This window comes from Peromyscus californicus, unplaced genomic scaffold (genome assembly GCF_007827085.1).
Source record: "Peromyscus californicus insignis strain IS unplaced genomic scaffold, ASM782708v3 Scaffold_14__1_contigs__length_90479793_seg_2, whole genome shotgun sequence".
In the NCBI taxonomy this organism is placed as follows: domain Eukaryota; kingdom Metazoa; phylum Chordata; class Mammalia; order Rodentia; family Cricetidae; genus Peromyscus; species Peromyscus californicus.
In genome coordinates, this window is record NW_026294436.1 from 79805052 (window position 1) to 79823823 (window position 18772).

At 45.8% G+C, this 18772-nt stretch overlaps 1 protein-coding gene across 2 annotated transcripts in view; it reads left to right on the forward strand.

Moving 5' to 3' along the window:
* Window positions 1–18772, forward strand: part of Plxna2 (plexin A2) — a 199005-nt gene that overhangs the window by 171396 nt on the left and 8837 nt on the right. For both annotated transcript variants that reach the window (XM_052738096.1, XM_052738097.1), the window contains exons 14-26: window positions 1731–1848; window positions 3766–3902; window positions 4700–4867; window positions 5115–5208; window positions 9153–9392; window positions 9799–9942; window positions 10262–10496; window positions 12285–12427; window positions 12865–13133; window positions 14952–15018; window positions 15222–15368; window positions 15985–16144; window positions 16499–16602. In XM_052738096.1, the coding sequence (XP_052594056.1) occupies window positions 1731–1848; window positions 3766–3902; window positions 4700–4867; window positions 5115–5208; window positions 9153–9392; window positions 9799–9942; window positions 10262–10496; window positions 12285–12427; window positions 12865–13133; window positions 14952–15018; window positions 15222–15368; window positions 15985–16144; window positions 16499–16602 (2026 nt within the window). The remainder of the gene's footprint in view (window positions 1–1730; window positions 1849–3765; window positions 3903–4699; window positions 4868–5114; window positions 5209–9152; window positions 9393–9798; window positions 9943–10261; window positions 10497–12284; window positions 12428–12864; window positions 13134–14951; window positions 15019–15221; window positions 15369–15984; window positions 16145–16498; window positions 16603–18772) is intronic.

Genomic DNA, 18772 nt, shown 5'->3' on the forward strand with positions numbered 1-18772 from the left:
TTATTGTATGTTAAGTAAATATTTACCAGGAGTCAAAGTACTTATTGAGGATTAACTGTTAAAAAGGAGATGGAGACCAGTGGCACGGTGTGTGTGTGTGTGTGTGTGTGTGTGTGTGTGTGTGTGTGTGTGTGTGTGTGATATCTGTTTCATGCAAGTTTTATTACATTGAAATGAAATCTCTGTTTAATTACCTTCTTTCCTAGAGAAACTATTCAGATAAGCATGGGTCTGTTAAACACAGGTCTTCCCACTGTGCCAGGATAATACAGGAGATTAGTGGGGAGGGGGTTTGCTTTCCTGACTTCCCACTAAGCAAGCTTAGTATGGACACTGCTCTTGCAATCTGAAATGGTGTCAGGAAGCAACAGAGGCTTTCCTTCCTCCTTTCCTGGCCCCCTATTTGCTGAGACTGATAGGACCCTCTCCTACTGACCCCCGGCCCAGTATTCCAGGCAAGGACCCCCCAAAGTCTAATTTCCTCAATGCTACTCATCCCCTACAACCCACCCTTTCTGTAAGGCATTGTGACTTAAAGGACCAGTGTTTGAATGTTCTTCTGTAACTTATCTCAGGAGCCAGGGAAATCACCAGGGGGTATTGATCTGGCCTGCAGAGAAAGTACAGAGCTTCTTCCTCCAGCCTGCCTGCCAGTGTGAGATGTGACTTCTAACCAAGGCCATGTCACCCACTGAGTATGCTCAGCCCTGATTAAGTGTCACATGGCACTAATGAACTCAGCCACTACCACCTTTTCACCCACTTCCACTGGCCTGCACTTCTGCCATTGTGCTGGAAGATACTGTTTGGATGCTCACGTTATCTCACCAGATTATCTAGCCTCTTTGAAAGCTCACTGCAGGAAAGAGACTACAGCTGAATCAGCCAGTGTGACAAATAATCACTCACCTGTGCTCTTAGAGAGAGCTGCTATGTTGGCTTGCTGCATAGCAGAAAACACCATCTAAGTACTGCCCCTCAATCACTGTTGGTCTTATTCCACCAATCCTAGAAATGATCCATGGTGAGACACTGCACTAGGTGCCCACAGGAATGGTAGTAGAATTAGGCTACATGGTATATCAGAGGCATGTAGCTAGAGTTTTCCTGCCTGGCCCACGGTCAGGGCAAATCTCTCTCACCTGCCAGTCCCACAGCCGCTCAGACCCAACCAAGTAAACACAGAGACTTATATTGCTTACAAACTGTATGGCCATGGCAGACTTCTTGCTAACTGTTCTTATATCTTAAATTAATCCATTTCCATAAATCTATACCTTGCTACGTGGCTCGTGGCTCATGGTTTACTGGCATCTTCACATGCTGTTTCTCATCGTGGTGGCTGGCAGTGTCTCTGACTCAGCCTTCCACTTCCCAGCTTTATTCTCCTCCTTGTCCCGCCTATACTTCCTGCCTAGCCACTGGCCAATCAGTGTTTTATTTATTGACCAATCAGAGCAACACACTTGACATACAGACCATCCCACAGCAGAGGCACCCACAGCTTTTTGTATATAATCACATCTAACCTCTCACTGTGCAGATAAGACAAAGCCCAGGCAGCCAGCACTATACCCATGGTCACATGGGTTCTCAACTGAACCATGGTCCAGTACTATAGCAAGACAGTGATCATTGTTTGGACATGGGTCACTCACTGACTGCTGAGCAAATGAGCAGGGATTGCAGCCTTGTCAAGCTTTTCACTGGAAGGTTTGCTGTCTTCTCAGGATCGTCTGTGAGATGGGTCGTGCCCCTATGGGCACTACATCTGGGCCTGTACGCCTGTGCATTGGGGAATGCAATGAAGAATTCATGACAAATTCCCACCAGCAATATACTTTTGTGGTAAGTACTGGGACCAAGCCTGGCCACAGAGCCAGCAAGGACACACATCTGTTCCAGACTTTAGGAAAATCTCATATGCCCCTCCCAGCCAGACAGACCATAGTGACTAGCAAAGGGAATTCCTGGCCTCCCTGCTTAGAAGCCTGTCTTTCTGGGGTTAAATAGTCACATGACTTAAAACAAACAAATGAAAAACCAGAGACTTTGGAGTCCCAGAGAACCATAGTTCAGAGTCCTAAATAAGGCAGAAACTTAAGCCTTGCATAGAAAATAGATTCTAGATTGAAGACTGGGCTCCCTTTTGTTCCTCCAGTGTGACATTGTGGTCTAATTCCAGCCTAATGAGGACACACTAGTTAATATTTAACCATATGCTTTGGCTTTTGATGAGATCATTTAAGGGCAGAGTTAGAAGAGTCACTGTAATCTGGCAATGATGTACCTCTATGTACAAGACTAGGAAAAGAAACATATAAACTGGAAGTTCTATGTGTTAGTGTGGTGACATGTGCATGTACACACAGCCCTAAAGACATTTCATCATGCTCAGACAACAGGCAGTTTTGGTACCAAAGCTTTCTGTGAGGCTGGAACTAAATTCATGCCAAATCAATAAATTGCTTCCAAGACCCTGGAGTCTACCTAGGCTCAATTCATCCTGAATCAATACATTGCATTGAGGCCCTTAAGTTCCTTTTCTAAAACTTACCTACCTCTCCATATTGAGTACTCATTAAAAAGTGTTAACAACAGTAGATGGAGTCAAACCAGCCTTGCTAAGAGTTTTGAAAATCATTAAGCCACAAAATTCTCTTCTCTCAAAAGTGTTTTACTACTTTGTCTAGAGCTTCCAGGCCTGTGTTCTCATTTTGGCATTGCTACATTTTCCCTTGTACTTTTTCTCTCTCAGATTGTCCTGTCTGCAACCACTGTGCCTCATTTCCTTCCCAGGGGACCTGGAAAGCAAAAAGAAAAGATAAGATAGGGAGAGAGTTGTAAATATCAGAACTGGGAGGGGCCCTAGGCCCGTCATACCCTTCTCAATGGACAAGGAGCAAACTGAAATCCAGAAAAATCCCATCTAAGGGCCATAGATAGTGAGAAGCTGGTACAGATTAGAATCCACTCACTAAACTAAATGCACTTCCCAAGCTATGTGTGGAGTCACATGCCTTTGATCCCAGCACTCACAGGAGGGTCTCACTCAAACTCAAGTCCAGCCTGAGCTGTCAAGAGACTATCTAACAAAATAACAAAAACAAAAACAAACAAACAAACAAAAAATACTTTCCATGCCACTGCTCACTAGGCAGAAGCAATTCTTTCTTATTTAGGTCAACTCATTGGTATGTCATAGGCTACAGATTTCTTTTAAACTTAATGTACAACTTAGAGAGTGTGCTAGCAAGTGATATTCTCATCCACCAGTAAGGGTCAGAGAATGGCCATGTTTAACATTTACTGAAGGCACCAGGAGTCCTCAGTGCTTAGGGAAGGACAAGAGGACATATATATGGATCATTCATAGAGGCTACAGTCAATCAGCTGCCCAACTTAGGCAAGAACATTTTACTCAACCCTATTGATTTTGTGCCAAAAAAAATCAGGACAGGCTCTATATTAAGTAGCATTTTCAAATTGTTTTCAATTTTCAAACTAATTGATAGATTAGTCAGTGTCATGTCAGCTTCCCTTTCAGTGTTATGAGTACAAGACAAGACTCCCCAGGGAGTTAATTAATCCCAATGTATGGGAGCCCTTCACCTTCCCTGGACAGACCCTCCAGACAAAGCAGTGATGTTTGGAACTACAAAGGGCAGGAAAAGTACCTTAGCTCCCAGCATGATGATTATCCCTCTTACTGTTAGGTCTAGCCTTTGACCTAAGCTGTGAATGTTTCTCTTCTACTTCTCAAAGAACCCTTCTGTGCTGTCACTCAGCCCCATCCGGGGACCAGAGTCAGGAGGTACCATGGTGACCATCACAGGCCATTACCTTGGTGCTGGGAGCAGTGTGGCAGTGTACCTGGGCAATCAGACCTGCGAGTTCTATGGGTAAGGTAACTTGAAGGATGATGTGTTGTTGTTGCCTTGACTTGACCATTACCTTCTTGTCATTGGTCCTTTCCTTGGCCCAAACATACCAGCCATTGCTAGAAATGTAGGCTATTTACCAGTTTATGTCCCATAGATCAGAGGGGTTGGTACATCTAAAGGGAACTGGAGGAAAGAGCTATCAGAACAGATGAGGAAAGATCCCAGTAGCTTGCCAGGCTGAGTTTCATTGTAGGGACTTAGAATTCATGGAGGTCTCACATGGAGGAACACATGGTCTCATCAAGTTAAGCACAAATTTGTCTTGAGCATTAAAACAAAAAATCTAATATTGTCAGGCATTTCCATGAACCCTGAGGATGCAGACTCCAGGATTCTGAAGGAATCCATGGGTGAGGTCCCAGTTTGCCCAGTGTTGCCCACATGAGGGTTTTTCACTATAAACTCTGCAAGAGCAAGCCCTATGTGTTTATTACAACAGAGGGCAGGTATTAGGTGAACATGTATTGATAACCTGACTAAAGTCAGGGTCTAGAAAAATCCAGAAAAAGGAGTTCTCCAAAATCCTGTAAAGCCTTGCCACTACCCATGTTCTTTAAGTATCGTTTCTACTGTGCTCCCTCCCTAATCCAGCTAAGGTAAAAGGAAGATGCTGATGGACACTGGTAAAGGGTATTTCTGTAGCACAGAAAATAATAAAACAGCAGAATGTGTCATTCATGGCCACACATGGGATAAGGAACATACCTTTCAAGATAGCTCACGTCCACCTTAACCCTTCTCTGTTTCCCCATCAGGAGGTCAATGAATGAGATTGTATGTGTTTCACCCCCATCATCCAATGGACTGGGACCAGTCCCTGTATCTGTAAGTGTCGACAGAGCCCGGATAGATAGCAGTCTGCAGTTTGAGTACATAGATGACCCTCGGGTCCAACGCATTGAGCCAGAGTGGAGCATCACTAGGTGAGTGAGACTGGTGAAGTACATCTGGAGGGATATGAGGTGTTCAGGACACATCATCTGGAAGACAGTGAGGTTGGTGGAGTATATTTGGAGACAGGTGAGGTTAACAAAATTCACCCAGAGGGAGATGAGGTTGCAAAAGCCCTATAGCCCAAGGTGGCTCATATTGAGTATCCCAATAGTTTTGAAGCTCACTGTACCAAATTTAAGGGGGTTTTAACCTAACCTAGCTTCTTCTTGTTCCCAGTGGCCACACACCCCTAACTATCACAGGCTTCAACTTGGATGTCATTCAGGAGCCAAGGATCCGAGTCAAGTTTAATGGCAAAGAATCTGTCAATGTGAGTAACCTTTGGTCTTCCCTTCCTGGCCTCAGTAACCATGGCTCTCTGCCCATATCTTACAAGGCCAGGAGCTAAGGATAAGGCATATGGATACCTGATCACTAGACAGGAAACTTGACTGAAAACCTGACCCTGTAATCATGGTTCCAAATAGCTGAGCCTCCCAGAAACTAATTTGATAGCAGCATACTTTCAGAAAACAATACAGCAAGGATCTAAAAGTACTGGCTGCTGAGTTTGATAGAGCACAAAAGGGTAATGCTCAACTCAGTGAAAATGTTCACTTAAAGGCTAAATGAAAAACAGTGTAGGAGATGGAAATAAATTCTTCCACCACATTTAGAAACTTCTGTATTGGAAGCAAGACACTGCCTTTATGAGCTGTATGGCTCTGATCAAGTCCTTTAGCTTCTGTGATCCTGTGTTCCTCACAGGTGAATGGATGAAAGGCTTGTTTTGCCATTTCAGAGCAGGATAGCCATGGACACAATGTTTGTACTCAATGTCAGCTACTGAAGACAGAATTCTGACCTGCTGGCAAGATGATCACAGCTTCTTTACTCCTCTGCATAGCTGCATAATTGTATTCTTTTTAGTTATGGATTTCTGTGATTTTTAAAAAGTTCTTTTATTCTGATGATAATAGAATGTCTTATAAGTTATTAAAAAGTTTTCAGTTTGTTCCTTCAGCATTTTCTGAACATTATTGTATTCATAATTATAGTACAGAAAATGCTATGGTGACCATTATTATTACCATGTATTACTACCATTACTCTGTGACCTTTGGGATATTGATGAAGCTGAGATGGACATGAAAAATGTAAAATGATGCCTCTCCTCTTGTCCCTGACACATGTCCAGCCTGCTGAATCTTCCTTGGAAAACAGAGGTGCACAAAATGACAGAATGCTAGGCTGGACCAAGAATGTCTTGAAGATCATCAGGTCCTATACCTTCCTTGCATATCAAAGAGACTAAGGCCAAATAGGTAGATGACTTGCCCTTGGTCACAGATGATTTGAGGCAGATTCATGTTAGACTTCAGGTTACCCAGACTCTTCATAACTTGACCATGTGAAATGTTCATGGGCCTTACTTCCCATCATGCTAGAGATACTCAGCACTTTTGGCTAGATAAACACATGCTCCCTACATCCAAGTACAGAATTTGAATCATGGGAAGAACCTGGACCCTGTCTACCTACTGACAGCTAAATCTTCTCTGAGCTCCCAGTCACTGCTGTTCTGTCAAGTTTCTGGGGCCTGGAGTATTAGGAATACGCACCTTGAACTCACACCCAGGGTAGATAAACCATCTCTTCTCAAAAAATTAAATACAGGTTTTAAAATACAGATTTTATTATCATTCCAACATGACCAACCAGAGTACAACTCACAGATCAATTCTTAAGAGAAGGGAGCCCCATGCAAAGCCAGAAACCTGTAAAAACTGGGTCCTTCAGACAGGGCCAGAAGAAAAAGCTGGCTCTAGCTTCTCTTGGACTCCATAGGAAAGACAGGTGCCACAGGGCCAGAGGATTGGTTTGTGTATGTCAGTTGTCTCTATGGCATGAGGGGCTGTTTCTGGCTACTTGGTACAGCCAAAAACAGCCCCTTGGGATGTTTAGGGCATGTGGGCAGTATGACATGAGGTGGTTTGGGGTAGGGCTGGCTCTGTCATTGGTTTCTACATGCAAGGAATGCTGGCTGGTAGCAAGGCTTTTGCTGCCTCAAGGAATTGGCCAAACTATGGATGAGTCTCTCTCCAGGTAGCAGGATCAATATGACAAGGCACAAATATACATAAATTGAGATGTAAATATAGTATAGAGAGAATGCTATGATGTTGGCATGAGGCAGATAAGGGACTCCTAAAAGCTACAGCTTTTGTCCTCAAAGAGAAAATATAGGGCAAGAGCTTCCTTCTTACCTGATATCCTGCAAAAGCCACAGGCCAGGTGAGGTCCCTTCTCCCCTCCCTTTGGATTTATCTACATCTTAAGGACTATCCCCTCACTGACACCATTACTACACACCATAGACTGCAGTATTTCCAGGAACTAAAATATAGTTCCACCCTCTGGAGAGTTGTAGGGCTCTAGGCCTACATGGTGACCTGCCTGGAAGTATCCAGGCTAGGAGGCCTGGATGGAAGGCTTAGGGCAAGGCAGTATCCCTAGAACATAGCCCCACAGTGTTGTGCTGTGCTTCTGTTTACAGGATGGGGAAAGGAAGCACTTTGCTCTTTTGGTCCATTTGGGCCCCAGCTTAGCCTCGCCCTACCTAGGGTTATCATTTTCCTTGTGTTCCAAGCTCCCAGTAGATAGTGAGGAAGGCTGGCACAAAACCACAAAATGCATAGGGATGTTGACAAGCAGAGTGTGATGCAGAAGGTCAGGCAATACACACAGGCCTCTTGTTTAGAACTGATTTTCTCATTCACATAGGAGCCTCCTTTGTGTCTAGAGAAACTGGGATGATAAGGAGGAAGATGCCACAGCAATGGAGAATCACCCTGAGCTGAGAGTCTTCCCTACAGAACTAGGAATTCAACTCTTAACTATACTCATTTAACAGCACCTGTTGCTTTTCCTGTGCCTCAGTATCCCCACCTGCACCATAACATGGCCATTAAGTTGGAAAGGGGCTGCTGAAGTATATAATGAAAAGGACAAGAATGGGAACTGATCCCTAGCACAGCAGAAAGGCCATCAGGAAGCTGTTTTGTTAGGGAAGTTTAAGGTTTAGACTTGAAGTTCTGACATCACTTCTATCAGCTCTTTGCTATGCTATGGTCATCTGTTTCACATAGGGACCCGTTTTCTGGTCATAAAGCCTGAGTGTGTGTATGTTGACCAGACACACACACACACACACACACACACACACACACACACACACACACACACACGACCTGCCGGATGTATTAGAGTTCTTGAAGGTGTCCTAGGCTGTTCCTGTGACAACCCAGCTCCCACAGTGAAACTGAGTTAACTATGGTACAGAGTAAAAAGTTGGAGGGCAAGTTGGAATCTACATTTTTTTTCTAAGCTTCTTCCGTGGGTCTGTTAGTAGTTTCTTTGGTTGGCTGCTGTCTTAGCCTCAGAACCAACCAATGCAGGAGAGAATAACTGACTGTGCTGAGCAGGGGCATGCCCAATAGAATTTGATAGCAGACCAAAGATCTATCAAGAGACAAGGGATAGCATGAACTCAGTGTCACTTCTAACTCACTGTACCCCAGTGCAGATGGAGGAATACATGGCTAGAGAAAAGAAAGACCCTGAGTGGCAGGATCCTGTTTCCTTATCATTTTGTCCTGAAACATCAGCTGAACACTATGCAAGGTACAAAATGCTCATCTCACTACTTTCTGCTGCACACCATATACTGCACCACACCCCTCACACACATACTCCCTCACTGTAACTGTCCTTTTCTTCAAACATTCTTATATCCTCAACCCCAGACCTTGTCATCACTGAAACTTGTTCTTGCACTGTCCCTCTCTGTCCTACACTACTTCTGAAGGAAATCTTTCATGAATGCTGCTTCAGGCCAAGCAAACTCACAGACTTTCCAGAGCATCTGGTCCTTCCCACCAGAGTGTACCTCATCCATTCATGCATTTCACAGTATCATGCCCTGTGCTGCCTCAGGCTCTCTGTGGACTAGCTTATAATGCTTGTTTAATTAATCCAGAGCTGTCCCTTGAGACTACTTCATTCTGTGCACCAGACTCTCAGCCCAGTGTCTGCCAGAAAACAGGTGCTCAAAGAGTGTTAATGAATAAATGAGTGGGGTTAAGTGCATCATCACCACATTGGTCTTAAGGGCTTCACATGTTGTGAAGGAAGTCAAGCAAACAGAGGGTAAGAGGAGATGATAGACCTACCTTCACCCACTGGGTGGTCAGAATGCTGCTTTCTGCCTCCTAGGTGTGTACAGTGGTGAACACAACCACCCTCACCTGTCTGGCGCCCTCTCTGACCAGTGACTACCGTCCAGGCCTGGACACCGTGGAACGGCCAGATGAGTTTGGATTTCTCTTTAACAATGTCCAATCCTTACTCATCTATAATGACACCAAGTTCATCTACTACCCTAACCCAACTTTTGAACTACTCAGCCCCACTGGAATCTTGGATCAGAAGCCAGGCTCACCCATCATCCTGAAGGTAGGAAATAGGAGTGGAGAGAAGCCTGGATAGTGGTGGGAAGAGAGTACTGCTGGCCCTTCCCTCTTTAAGAGGCCAAATCTCCAGGTGATAGCATCCGGGAGTTTTGTTGCACCCCACCTGTCCTTAAGTCCCATGTGTCCTCCCCTCCATCTTTATTCCTCTTCCTTTCCTCCTTCCCCAAACATCTGCTACTGCCATTTTTCACTTTCCTTTGCCTTTTTTTTTTTTTTTGGTCTTCTTTAACCTGTGGCTGGTTGAAGTCTCCTTTAAAAACCTGACATGGAGAGATTTTTTGGTTTTTGCATCACTGCCCCACCCTCTCTCCTTTATCTCTTTTTAAGTGGACAATTAATTTCTGCTTGAATATGCCAATTCTCCTCATTAAGATACCTGTTTTCTACAGGGCAAAAATCTCTGCCCTCCTGCCTCTGGAGGGGCCAAACTGAACTACACAGTAATGATTGGAGAGACGCCTTGTGCGGTCACCGTGTCTGAGACACAGCTGCTCTGTGAACCTCCCAACCTCACTGGGCAACACAAGGTTATGGTGAGTGAACCCTCTTCTGTCTCTTTCCTTTGCCCAGCCTTACCATGCAAGCATGAAGAAAGATTCCATTTCTTCTCATTGCCTGACTCATGCCCTCCATATTTCCTCATCTCCATGTCCTACATCAGAGTGGATAGCAGTTGAGAACACATAAATAGAAGACAGATCCCAAGGCAGGAATCGCTTAGTATCCAAATATGAACTGTACTGTTGTCGTCTGTCCTGTCATTTCTTGAACTGTGATACTGTAGGATATGATGGCATGCCAGGGCTCTACACCTCTGTGCACTGTGTGTGTGTCTATGTGTACAATGCACAGGTTCACGTGGGCGGAATGGTGTTCTCACCTGGCTCGGTGAGTGTCATCTCCGACAGCTTGCTGACCTTGCCAGCCATCATCAGCATAGCAGCTGGTGGAAGCCTCCTCCTTATCATCGTCATCATTGTCCTCATTGCTTACAAGCGCAAGTCTAGGGAAAATGACCTCACACTCAAGCGGCTCCAAATGCAGATGGACAACCTGGAGTCCAGGGTAGCACTGGAGTGCAAGGAAGGTAAGTGAAAGTGCATCCTCACTTCCTGGAATCCTCCTTCTTCCCTAATCTCATTGCCCTCCTTACATTAAAAACCCTGACTTTATTCCTATCTTTTTCCCACAAGCCTTTATATTCTACTCTTTCCTAGGAGCTTCCCTGTTCCTGGGGTTAGAGAAGACCTAGGGGGAGACTCATGAGTGAGGAAACAGGTTCATTGGCATTGTTCACTCTCGCTGCTCTACCCCAATTCAGTTTGGTCAGCTACCTCCCCCTCAGGACTACTATGCCATCACAGTCACAGTTTTTAGGCCTTACTATCTCAGACCAGATTCTTTAATTGCCAGTGTCGATCCCTTTACTAATAGTCACAGGGGTACCTTTACACTAAATGGAAGCCGCAGCAGGGAAAGTAGGAGAGCCCATCATCTCCTAGGATTTGTTTCCTGTCACTATTGTAGACTAAGTGCTCCAAAGGCCATGCTTGCTGGCAGCCTTGGGTGTGAATGTGTGTAGGAGTGGAGATTGTGTTTTCTCTCCTCTCCCACGCAGACACATCCACAGGGTGACGAGTATACCTGTCATTCTCTAGGGCTGAGGACCTGGCAGGCTGTCTGGGTAAACATCTCAATTAGGAATCAAAACATTTTTCCTTTTGCTGCAAGTGGCTTTTCACAAGCAGGCAACTGTTGGACAATGGGGAAAAACTGTACTGGAAGAGATGGATCAGAACCCTTCCACCTTCCTCATACCACGGCACCAAGCCTGAAGAGTCACCCCTGACCTGGCAAGCCAGGGAGACACTTGGGAGCCCTTCACTGCCTGGACTTGCCTGTGGGCTGAGCATTTGACAGCCAAGGCCCTCCAGCGCTTTCTCATCTAGGTTCATCTCTTTCCTAGGGGAAAGAGATCAATTTGCTTATTTTGACCTTTCCTGAATTCCAGCAGTTCTCCCCTTGCTTCTGACACCTACAAAGGGCCTACATCATAATGTTCTCTTCTCTACATTTTAGCCACATCTGCAAATATAGAAGTAAAAAATTACAGATAAGCATAGAAGACATAAAAATTGCTGATCTCCTCATCATAGTATGTTATCCAGATTCCATTTACTATAACAAATCATGGAGTTAATCACCTAGTAAAGAGAAAAGGAGAGGGCTGGGAGATAACTCAGTCACATGCATGAGGACCTGAGGTTGATGCCCACATAAAAATATGCCAGGCATTGTGGCATGTGCTTATAGTTCCAGCACAGGGAAAGCAGAAATAGGAGGATCTTTAGGGCTCACTGGCCAGCCAGCCAAACCTAATTTGTAAACTCCAGGCTAATGAGAGCCTGTCTCAAAGGGGGTAGATGGTGTTTCTGAAGATGTCACATGTCTATTTACCTGCATACATATACACACATTTTTTTTAGTTATTTTGGCTGATTTGGAAATTTTCTGTGTGTGATTAGTCAGTCCTGTTGCTACTAGGCCTGTGGTGAGGGTGCATACAGTAGTTAAAGTATGTAGCCAAGTCAAGAGGGAGATCCAGAGTCCCACAATCACCTTAAAGCACAGCCCCCTCCGATTCCACCTCTTCAAATTTCTACCACCTCTGGTAAGTTGGGGACCATGCCTTTGGGAGATCCTTAAAATCCTATAGTAAACAACCTACAGCAGCAGCCTAGGACTTTCTTATCACACCCCTCTGACCTGCTACCTCTGCACCCTAGCTTTTTTCTTCCTTCAGAGAAGCTTTTCCCTCTGTCCTCTCCCGACCTGAGCAGTTTCTGAGCTTTCCTGTCTTCACTCACCCTCACAGCTTTTGCAGAGCTTCAGACGGACATCAATGAGCTAACCAGTGACCTGGACCGGTCAGGAATCCCTTACCTGGACTACCGCACCTATGCCATGAGAGTTCTGTTCCCAGGCATCGAGGACCACCCTGTTCTGAGGGAGCTAGAGGTACTGCCTGTCTTCTAATGATGCAGGCCCAGGGTTCCCAGGAAATCCAGGGGGCAGGAGTAGGATTAGAAGGAAAAGAGCCAGTGGTTTTAATAGCATAGCAGCCTTAGGATCACCAAAAAGGGTCTCATTGCCATTTTCTGATTAATGGCTTAATTAATTAAAGTTTTCCTAATTCTAGCATGAATTTAAGAAGGTTTGAAAAAAGAATGACCCTGAGCTTATTCATACATTTGCTGGTTTATTTACTCAAGAGAATGAGTCGAGGCAGAAGAAATTGAAGAGAAATAAATAAGCAGGGGAAGTCTGAGTTAGGGGATAAAATGACTGCAGCCCTCATAGAGAGAGTCTTACAGCAGGCATCATCACCATCAGGTCTTACGGGCCTGGGTGGACATCCAGAGCCTGTTCCCTGAAGGTCATCCTGCATACCCCAGGTACAGGGAAACGGACAGCAGCATGTGGAGAAAGCCTTGAAACTCTTCGCCCAGCTTATCAACAACAAGGTGTTCCTGCTGACCTTCATCCGCACACTGGAACTGCAGCGCAGCTTCTCCATGCGTGATCGTGGCAATGTGGCCTCTCTCATCATGACGGGCCTTCAGGGCCGCCTGGAGTATGCCACAGATGTCCTCAAGCAGTTACTGTCTGACCTCATCGACAAGAACCTGGAGAACAAGAACCACCCCAAGCTGCTTCTTCGCAGGTCTGACCCAAAGCGGGGGAAAGGCAGTTACAGACAGGACATCTTGTCAGATAGACCCTGGATATCCTCACTCCCGGAAATGGCTTCCATGCAGGGCTGCTTCTGTCCTCATATTGGCCCAGTATGGAATGTGATCTTCCACTGGTCCTGGGAAACGAGGTGGCTTCCACCCCATGTACATAGGCCTGTCTTGGGACTCAGCATGAGTCTTGTCTCGGTGACCTCACACCAAAGGTGCTGCCTTTTGTGGTTTGGTTAGACTGTGTCCCTCCCTCTGCTTCTAGAGCTGTGTGCCCTAGCATAGTAGCCACTATTAACAAAAATGAAATGTACACTTCAGTTTCTCCATCTTGCTGGTCACATTCCCAGTGTCCAGACACCCTGTGTTTGGTGGCCATCATATTGGACAGCACTGGCAAACCATTTCTGTCATCATACTTAGATCTGATAGACATGCTGGGCTAGAGATGAGGAGCAGATTTGGGTCCCAGCTTCCTGGCTTAGAATTGCTAGCATATACCAACTGCCTCAGTTGCCACTTTTCTGGCAGGGCACAGATTTTAGAGACCCTCTGTCTCCTGCACCCACCCTCAGTTGAGGTCACAGGGAGCCTAGCACAGATCTAGGGCTCTGAGCAGCAGGGGTTGAATCTGTCACCTCCACTCAGGCTCTTCCTGTACCTTTGCTCACAGGTCTTGGATTTTCAGGCCCTACATGGGGCGGCTTTGTTTTATAAGCATTGAGCCCCCATCCTGCCAGTCTGAGCATTGGAAGCTTTCATTAAGAACTGTTGTATTTAAATTAGAGCTAATCTCAAACACAATGCTGGGAGAGGGTGCTGGGAGGGCCCAGAGAGAAAGCTGCAATTTCTCATGCCATTGTCACTCTCTACCAGCCCTGATTGCTAAGCAGTCCTGGCAAATGCCTGGGGTTTGCTTCAGCCAGAGGGTATAATTTGCACCACGTGTGGGGAGCTAAAATACCCCTTGGCATCCCCATCAACAAGGTCTGTCACAGTGCTTTGCTTTGTTTCTTTCCAAGTTCCCAGACCTGCAGCCTGGGGTGGGGGAGGGGAAGGAGGCGGTGCTTACAGAAACAGATCCTCCTGTTGGCTAAATTCTTATGCATTGCTCTCTACCTGCATGCCTAGAGAGCACATGAACCACAGCACTAATCATTCATATTTACATAGTGTTTTACTGTGGAGCCAGATGTTATCTTTTACATTTTAAATATATTAACCCATCCAACTCTAATAATTGAAAGTGTGAATATTATGAATGTGTACATGTAATGATGGGGAGAATGAACCCAGAGAATTTGCCTAAGGTTATACAGCCAGTAAATAATATAGTCCAGATTTGAATAAGCGGCAACCTGTGAGTATTTGGAGAGGCAGGTATCAGGCATGCACCATAGAATACTTGAATATGCAGAAACCACAGAGGAACAGACTCTCTTCATCACCATGAGACCAGAGGGAGTAGGGAACTAATCCTCACAGCCTGTGGGATAAGCCTTTGCAACCCACATTAGATGTCACCAACACAGTTTGTGGTACCACAGAGCAGCAAGAATGAAATGTCCTGACTTTCTAGAGTCTCAGAAAATTGAATCCTGGGAAATGACCCCCAGGCATCTTCCCATCGCCTATGGGAAAGAGCTCACTCCTGGCTAATCCACTTCCAATTATTGCTGGAGTTTGGTTGGGTTGCCAGGGTCCAGTCTTAGCCATATGCTCTCTTACACACAAGACAAGCCTAGATTACTGCCAGACCCCTGTGTAAAGGGTGGTCCCCACCCCTCTGCCTTCTCCAGGACTGAGTCTGTGGCTGAGAAGATGCTGACCAACTGGTTTGCTTTCCTTCTACACAAATTCCTGAAGGTAAGAGGGAGGGAGGGAGCAGGGCCAGAGCCAACCACACACCCTGGCCTTAGAAACAGCATGGGGACCTGTCCCTCAGAAACAAGGATTCCTTGGTGTGGATGCTCTTAAGCAAAGCAGGTCTGGGGTTCTCTCCTCTGGCTGCAGAGGTAGTAAGGAAGGTTCGGGCAGGGTCTAAACTCTCTACCCTGATATTCCTACAGGAGTGCGCTGGGGAGCCACTCTTCATGCTATACTGCGCCATCAAGCAGCAGATGGAGAAAGGCCCCATCGATGCTATCACTGGTGAGGCCCGCTACTCCCTGAGTGAAGACAAACTCATCCGGCAGCAGATCGAGTACAAGACCCTGGTGAGGAAGCCAAAAGTCAGGTTCCAGCCCCGGTACCACCTGTGATTGTCCCTACTCTGCCTTCTAGCCCATGAGGCCATCTACCAAAAAGAGGCTTAGAGATCAATCTGGGGCAATCCAAAGGGCATACCAAGTATATGAAGAGTAAGGCAGACCTTGCCCTCATCTTAACTGGTGAGCCAAAAGAACTGCATGTGCCTCAGTTTACCCTAGATGATAATGAGGGAGAAAAAGTCTACTCACCATTAGGGACTGCATAATCAGCAAGGAAAGAAAGCAAGTGTAGGTCTCTAGTGTAAAAGCTTTGAGGACATGTGAGGCCAGCCCTTGATGCCCATGGATCTATCTTGAACCCTCTCAAGTGCCTCACACCCAAGATTACCTTCCCCCAAGCCATCTAGGAAGCAGTGTCCCTTTTTCTTGAGAAAGGATTAACATCTTGGCTTCAGATCTCACATTAGATGACAGGAAGAAGAAAAGAAAACCAAGTCTCAGGACAGAAAACCTCATTCTTCTCATAAGAAGAGCAAACCTTAGAAGAAGATTCTGAGGCCTCAGCTTCTTCCCACACTACTTCCCAAGTATGTCCAGCTCACCCTTGATCCCCTACTTACAGATCCTGAACTGTGTCAACCCTGACAATGAGAACAGCCCAGAGATCCCAGTGAAGGTGTTAAACTGTGACACCATCACTCAAGTCAAGGAGAAGATCCTCGATGCAGTATATAAGAACGTTCCCTACTCCCAGCGGCCAAGGGCTGTGGACATGGACCTGGGTAGGAAGCCTGGCATTGGAATTGCAGGGCAAGAGGGAAACATGACTTCTCAGAGAGCTATCAGGCCATGAGATGGCTAGGGAAAGGGGATATGAAGTTCTGCCTTGTACACAACTCCCACTGGAGCATGACTAGTTCCTGGCCATGGGAAGTACTTCTTTCCTAGGCTTTGTCCACTCAGATGTGAGTCTCTTACACATCAGCCTTACCCTGCCCCCCTTTTGGATATCTCTAAGCTTTACACTGACCTCAGCCAATGGGGACAAGGTTACTAGATCTCTAGAGGACACACAGACAGGGTGACCCTGACTGCCCCTGCCACTCACTGCTGCCCATACCATCCTTTCCACCCAGAGTGGCGCCAAGGCCGGATTGCCAGAGTGGTGTTGCAAGACGAAGACATTACCACCAAGATAGAGGGTGACTGGAAGAGACTTAACACGCTGATGCATTACCAGGTGAGGGCAGGCCCTCCCTGTGGCCTTCATCCCCAAGAATGTCCCCTTTTCTCTCTGTTAGAAGCCCTCCAAAGCCAACAAAGTACTTTCCTCTCTCCATTTTCTTCTTCTGTGGGTCTAGAACAGTGATGCTCAGCTGTGGCTGCCCATTAGATTAACTGGGGGAACTTACAAAACATGGGTTCTCAGAATAGATCTAACTGCCTGGGCTTCAGAAAGATGCCTTGTGCTCATTTCTCTGGCTTCTTCCTAATGCCACTGGTTCTCTGGCTTGTAGCAGAATAGGGCACAGACTTGTCTTCAGCCCCGAAGATCCATAGTAGCTGGAAATGTGCACTTTCTTTTTACCTGTATGGGATACCCCAGCAGGTGTGTAGATTAGATTCAGCATAGAAAGTGACAAGGAATATATGTTTGTAATACTGGCAGACATGGAATGAACAATCATAAAAATTCCAGCAAATGAATATAAGCATCCACTCCACCCTGCTTTCATCCCATGGGAACCACTCACAGCTTGGGGGTCTCTGTAAGATTAAGCACAGGTTGCCGGGCGGTGGTGGCGCACGCCTTTAATCCCAGCACTCGGGAGGCAGAGCCAGGCAGATCTCTGTGAGTTCGAGGCCAGCCTGGTCTCCAAAGCGAGTTCCAGGAAAGGCGCAAAGCTACACAGAGAAACCCTGTCTCGAAAAACCAAAAAAAAAAAAAAAAAAGATTAAGCACAGGTAGACAGATTGGGATTCAGGAAAAGTACTAAAATAGGAGCTAGAAATGAGAGACACCGAGAAAAATTAAGCCAACCAGAAGAAGTGCCTCAGGCCATAAGACCCAAGGGACTACTGTTTGATTAATAATATCCTCCTATGTGCCTGGCTTACAAAGAGAGGCCTGCAGAGGGGCTGACTGACTGGCGAGGCTGAGCTACCAATGACCAGCCACTGGAAGGCCCTGGAGCTGGCCAAGTGCCTCAAAGCACAAAAGAATCTGGGGGCACTGGGGATACCCCAAAGTATTCCTCCCAGCACATCCTCTATGCTGCACCTAGATCTCAGCCCCAAGTGAGGGAAGGTGTGTAAACAAGAACTGAGGCTTTAAAGGTGTATTGTAGCCTAACACCCACTCTGGTGTGTAGCTAAAGTTTTCCTGCCTGGCCCACAGTCAGGACAAATCTCTCTCACCTGCCAGTCCCACAGCCTCTCAGACCCAAACAAGTAAACACAGAGACTTATATTGCTTATAAACTGTATGGCCGTGGCAGGCTTCTTGCTAACTGTTCTTACAGCTTAAATTAATCCATTTCCATTAATCTATACCTTGCCACATGGCTCGTGGCTTACCAGCATCTTCTCATGCTGTTTGTCATCCTGGAGGGTGGCAGTGTCTCTCTGACTCAGCCTTCCACTTCCCAGCTTTATTCTCCTCCTTGTCCCGCCTATACTTCCTGCCTAGCCAATGGCCAATCAGTGTTTTATTTATTGACTAGTCAGCAACACATTTGCCATACAGAACATCCCACAGCACTGGTGGTGGGATTCTATAATTTCTCCCAACCTTGAGCTATTCATCTGTTCACTGGAGCTAACACCTATGACAAGGGAAGGCATGAAGGTAGCTGGAAGAATCAGAAACAAGTGCACAAACTCAACATTTGCACTTACATACAAACAGGAGTAATCAAATCACTCCATGTTAATTCCACACATGTAAACACACATACACAACAACCTTTACATGGTAAGTACATCCAGAACAATTGTAATTAACCAATTAGAGGTGAATGAGAAAGTGCAAAAGAGACTAAATCTGTGCCACCAAATCTTCTGTTCTTGAAGGGCTTGCTTAGGGCCTTTGCTTTCATCCATCTCTGATACCCTAGTGATTGTTCCTAGGTTACCCATCTTATGACTTCCAATAAGAATAGAATATCCCTTTCTTATTGTGTTCCTTTTACAAAACACTTCCAATTCCCTCATGTCATTTATTGTTCATATATTTCTTCATTCCTCAAATATTTACTGAGTGCCCGGCACTTTCCTACACTCTAGTTCTGAGTGACAAGGGCAGCAGGTAATCTTCCTTCCTTTGAGAGATGATGAAGATGGTGTTATTATTCAAAATGGCAACATGAATACCAACACATGCTGAGTGCTCACTTGGTACCAGGTACTTC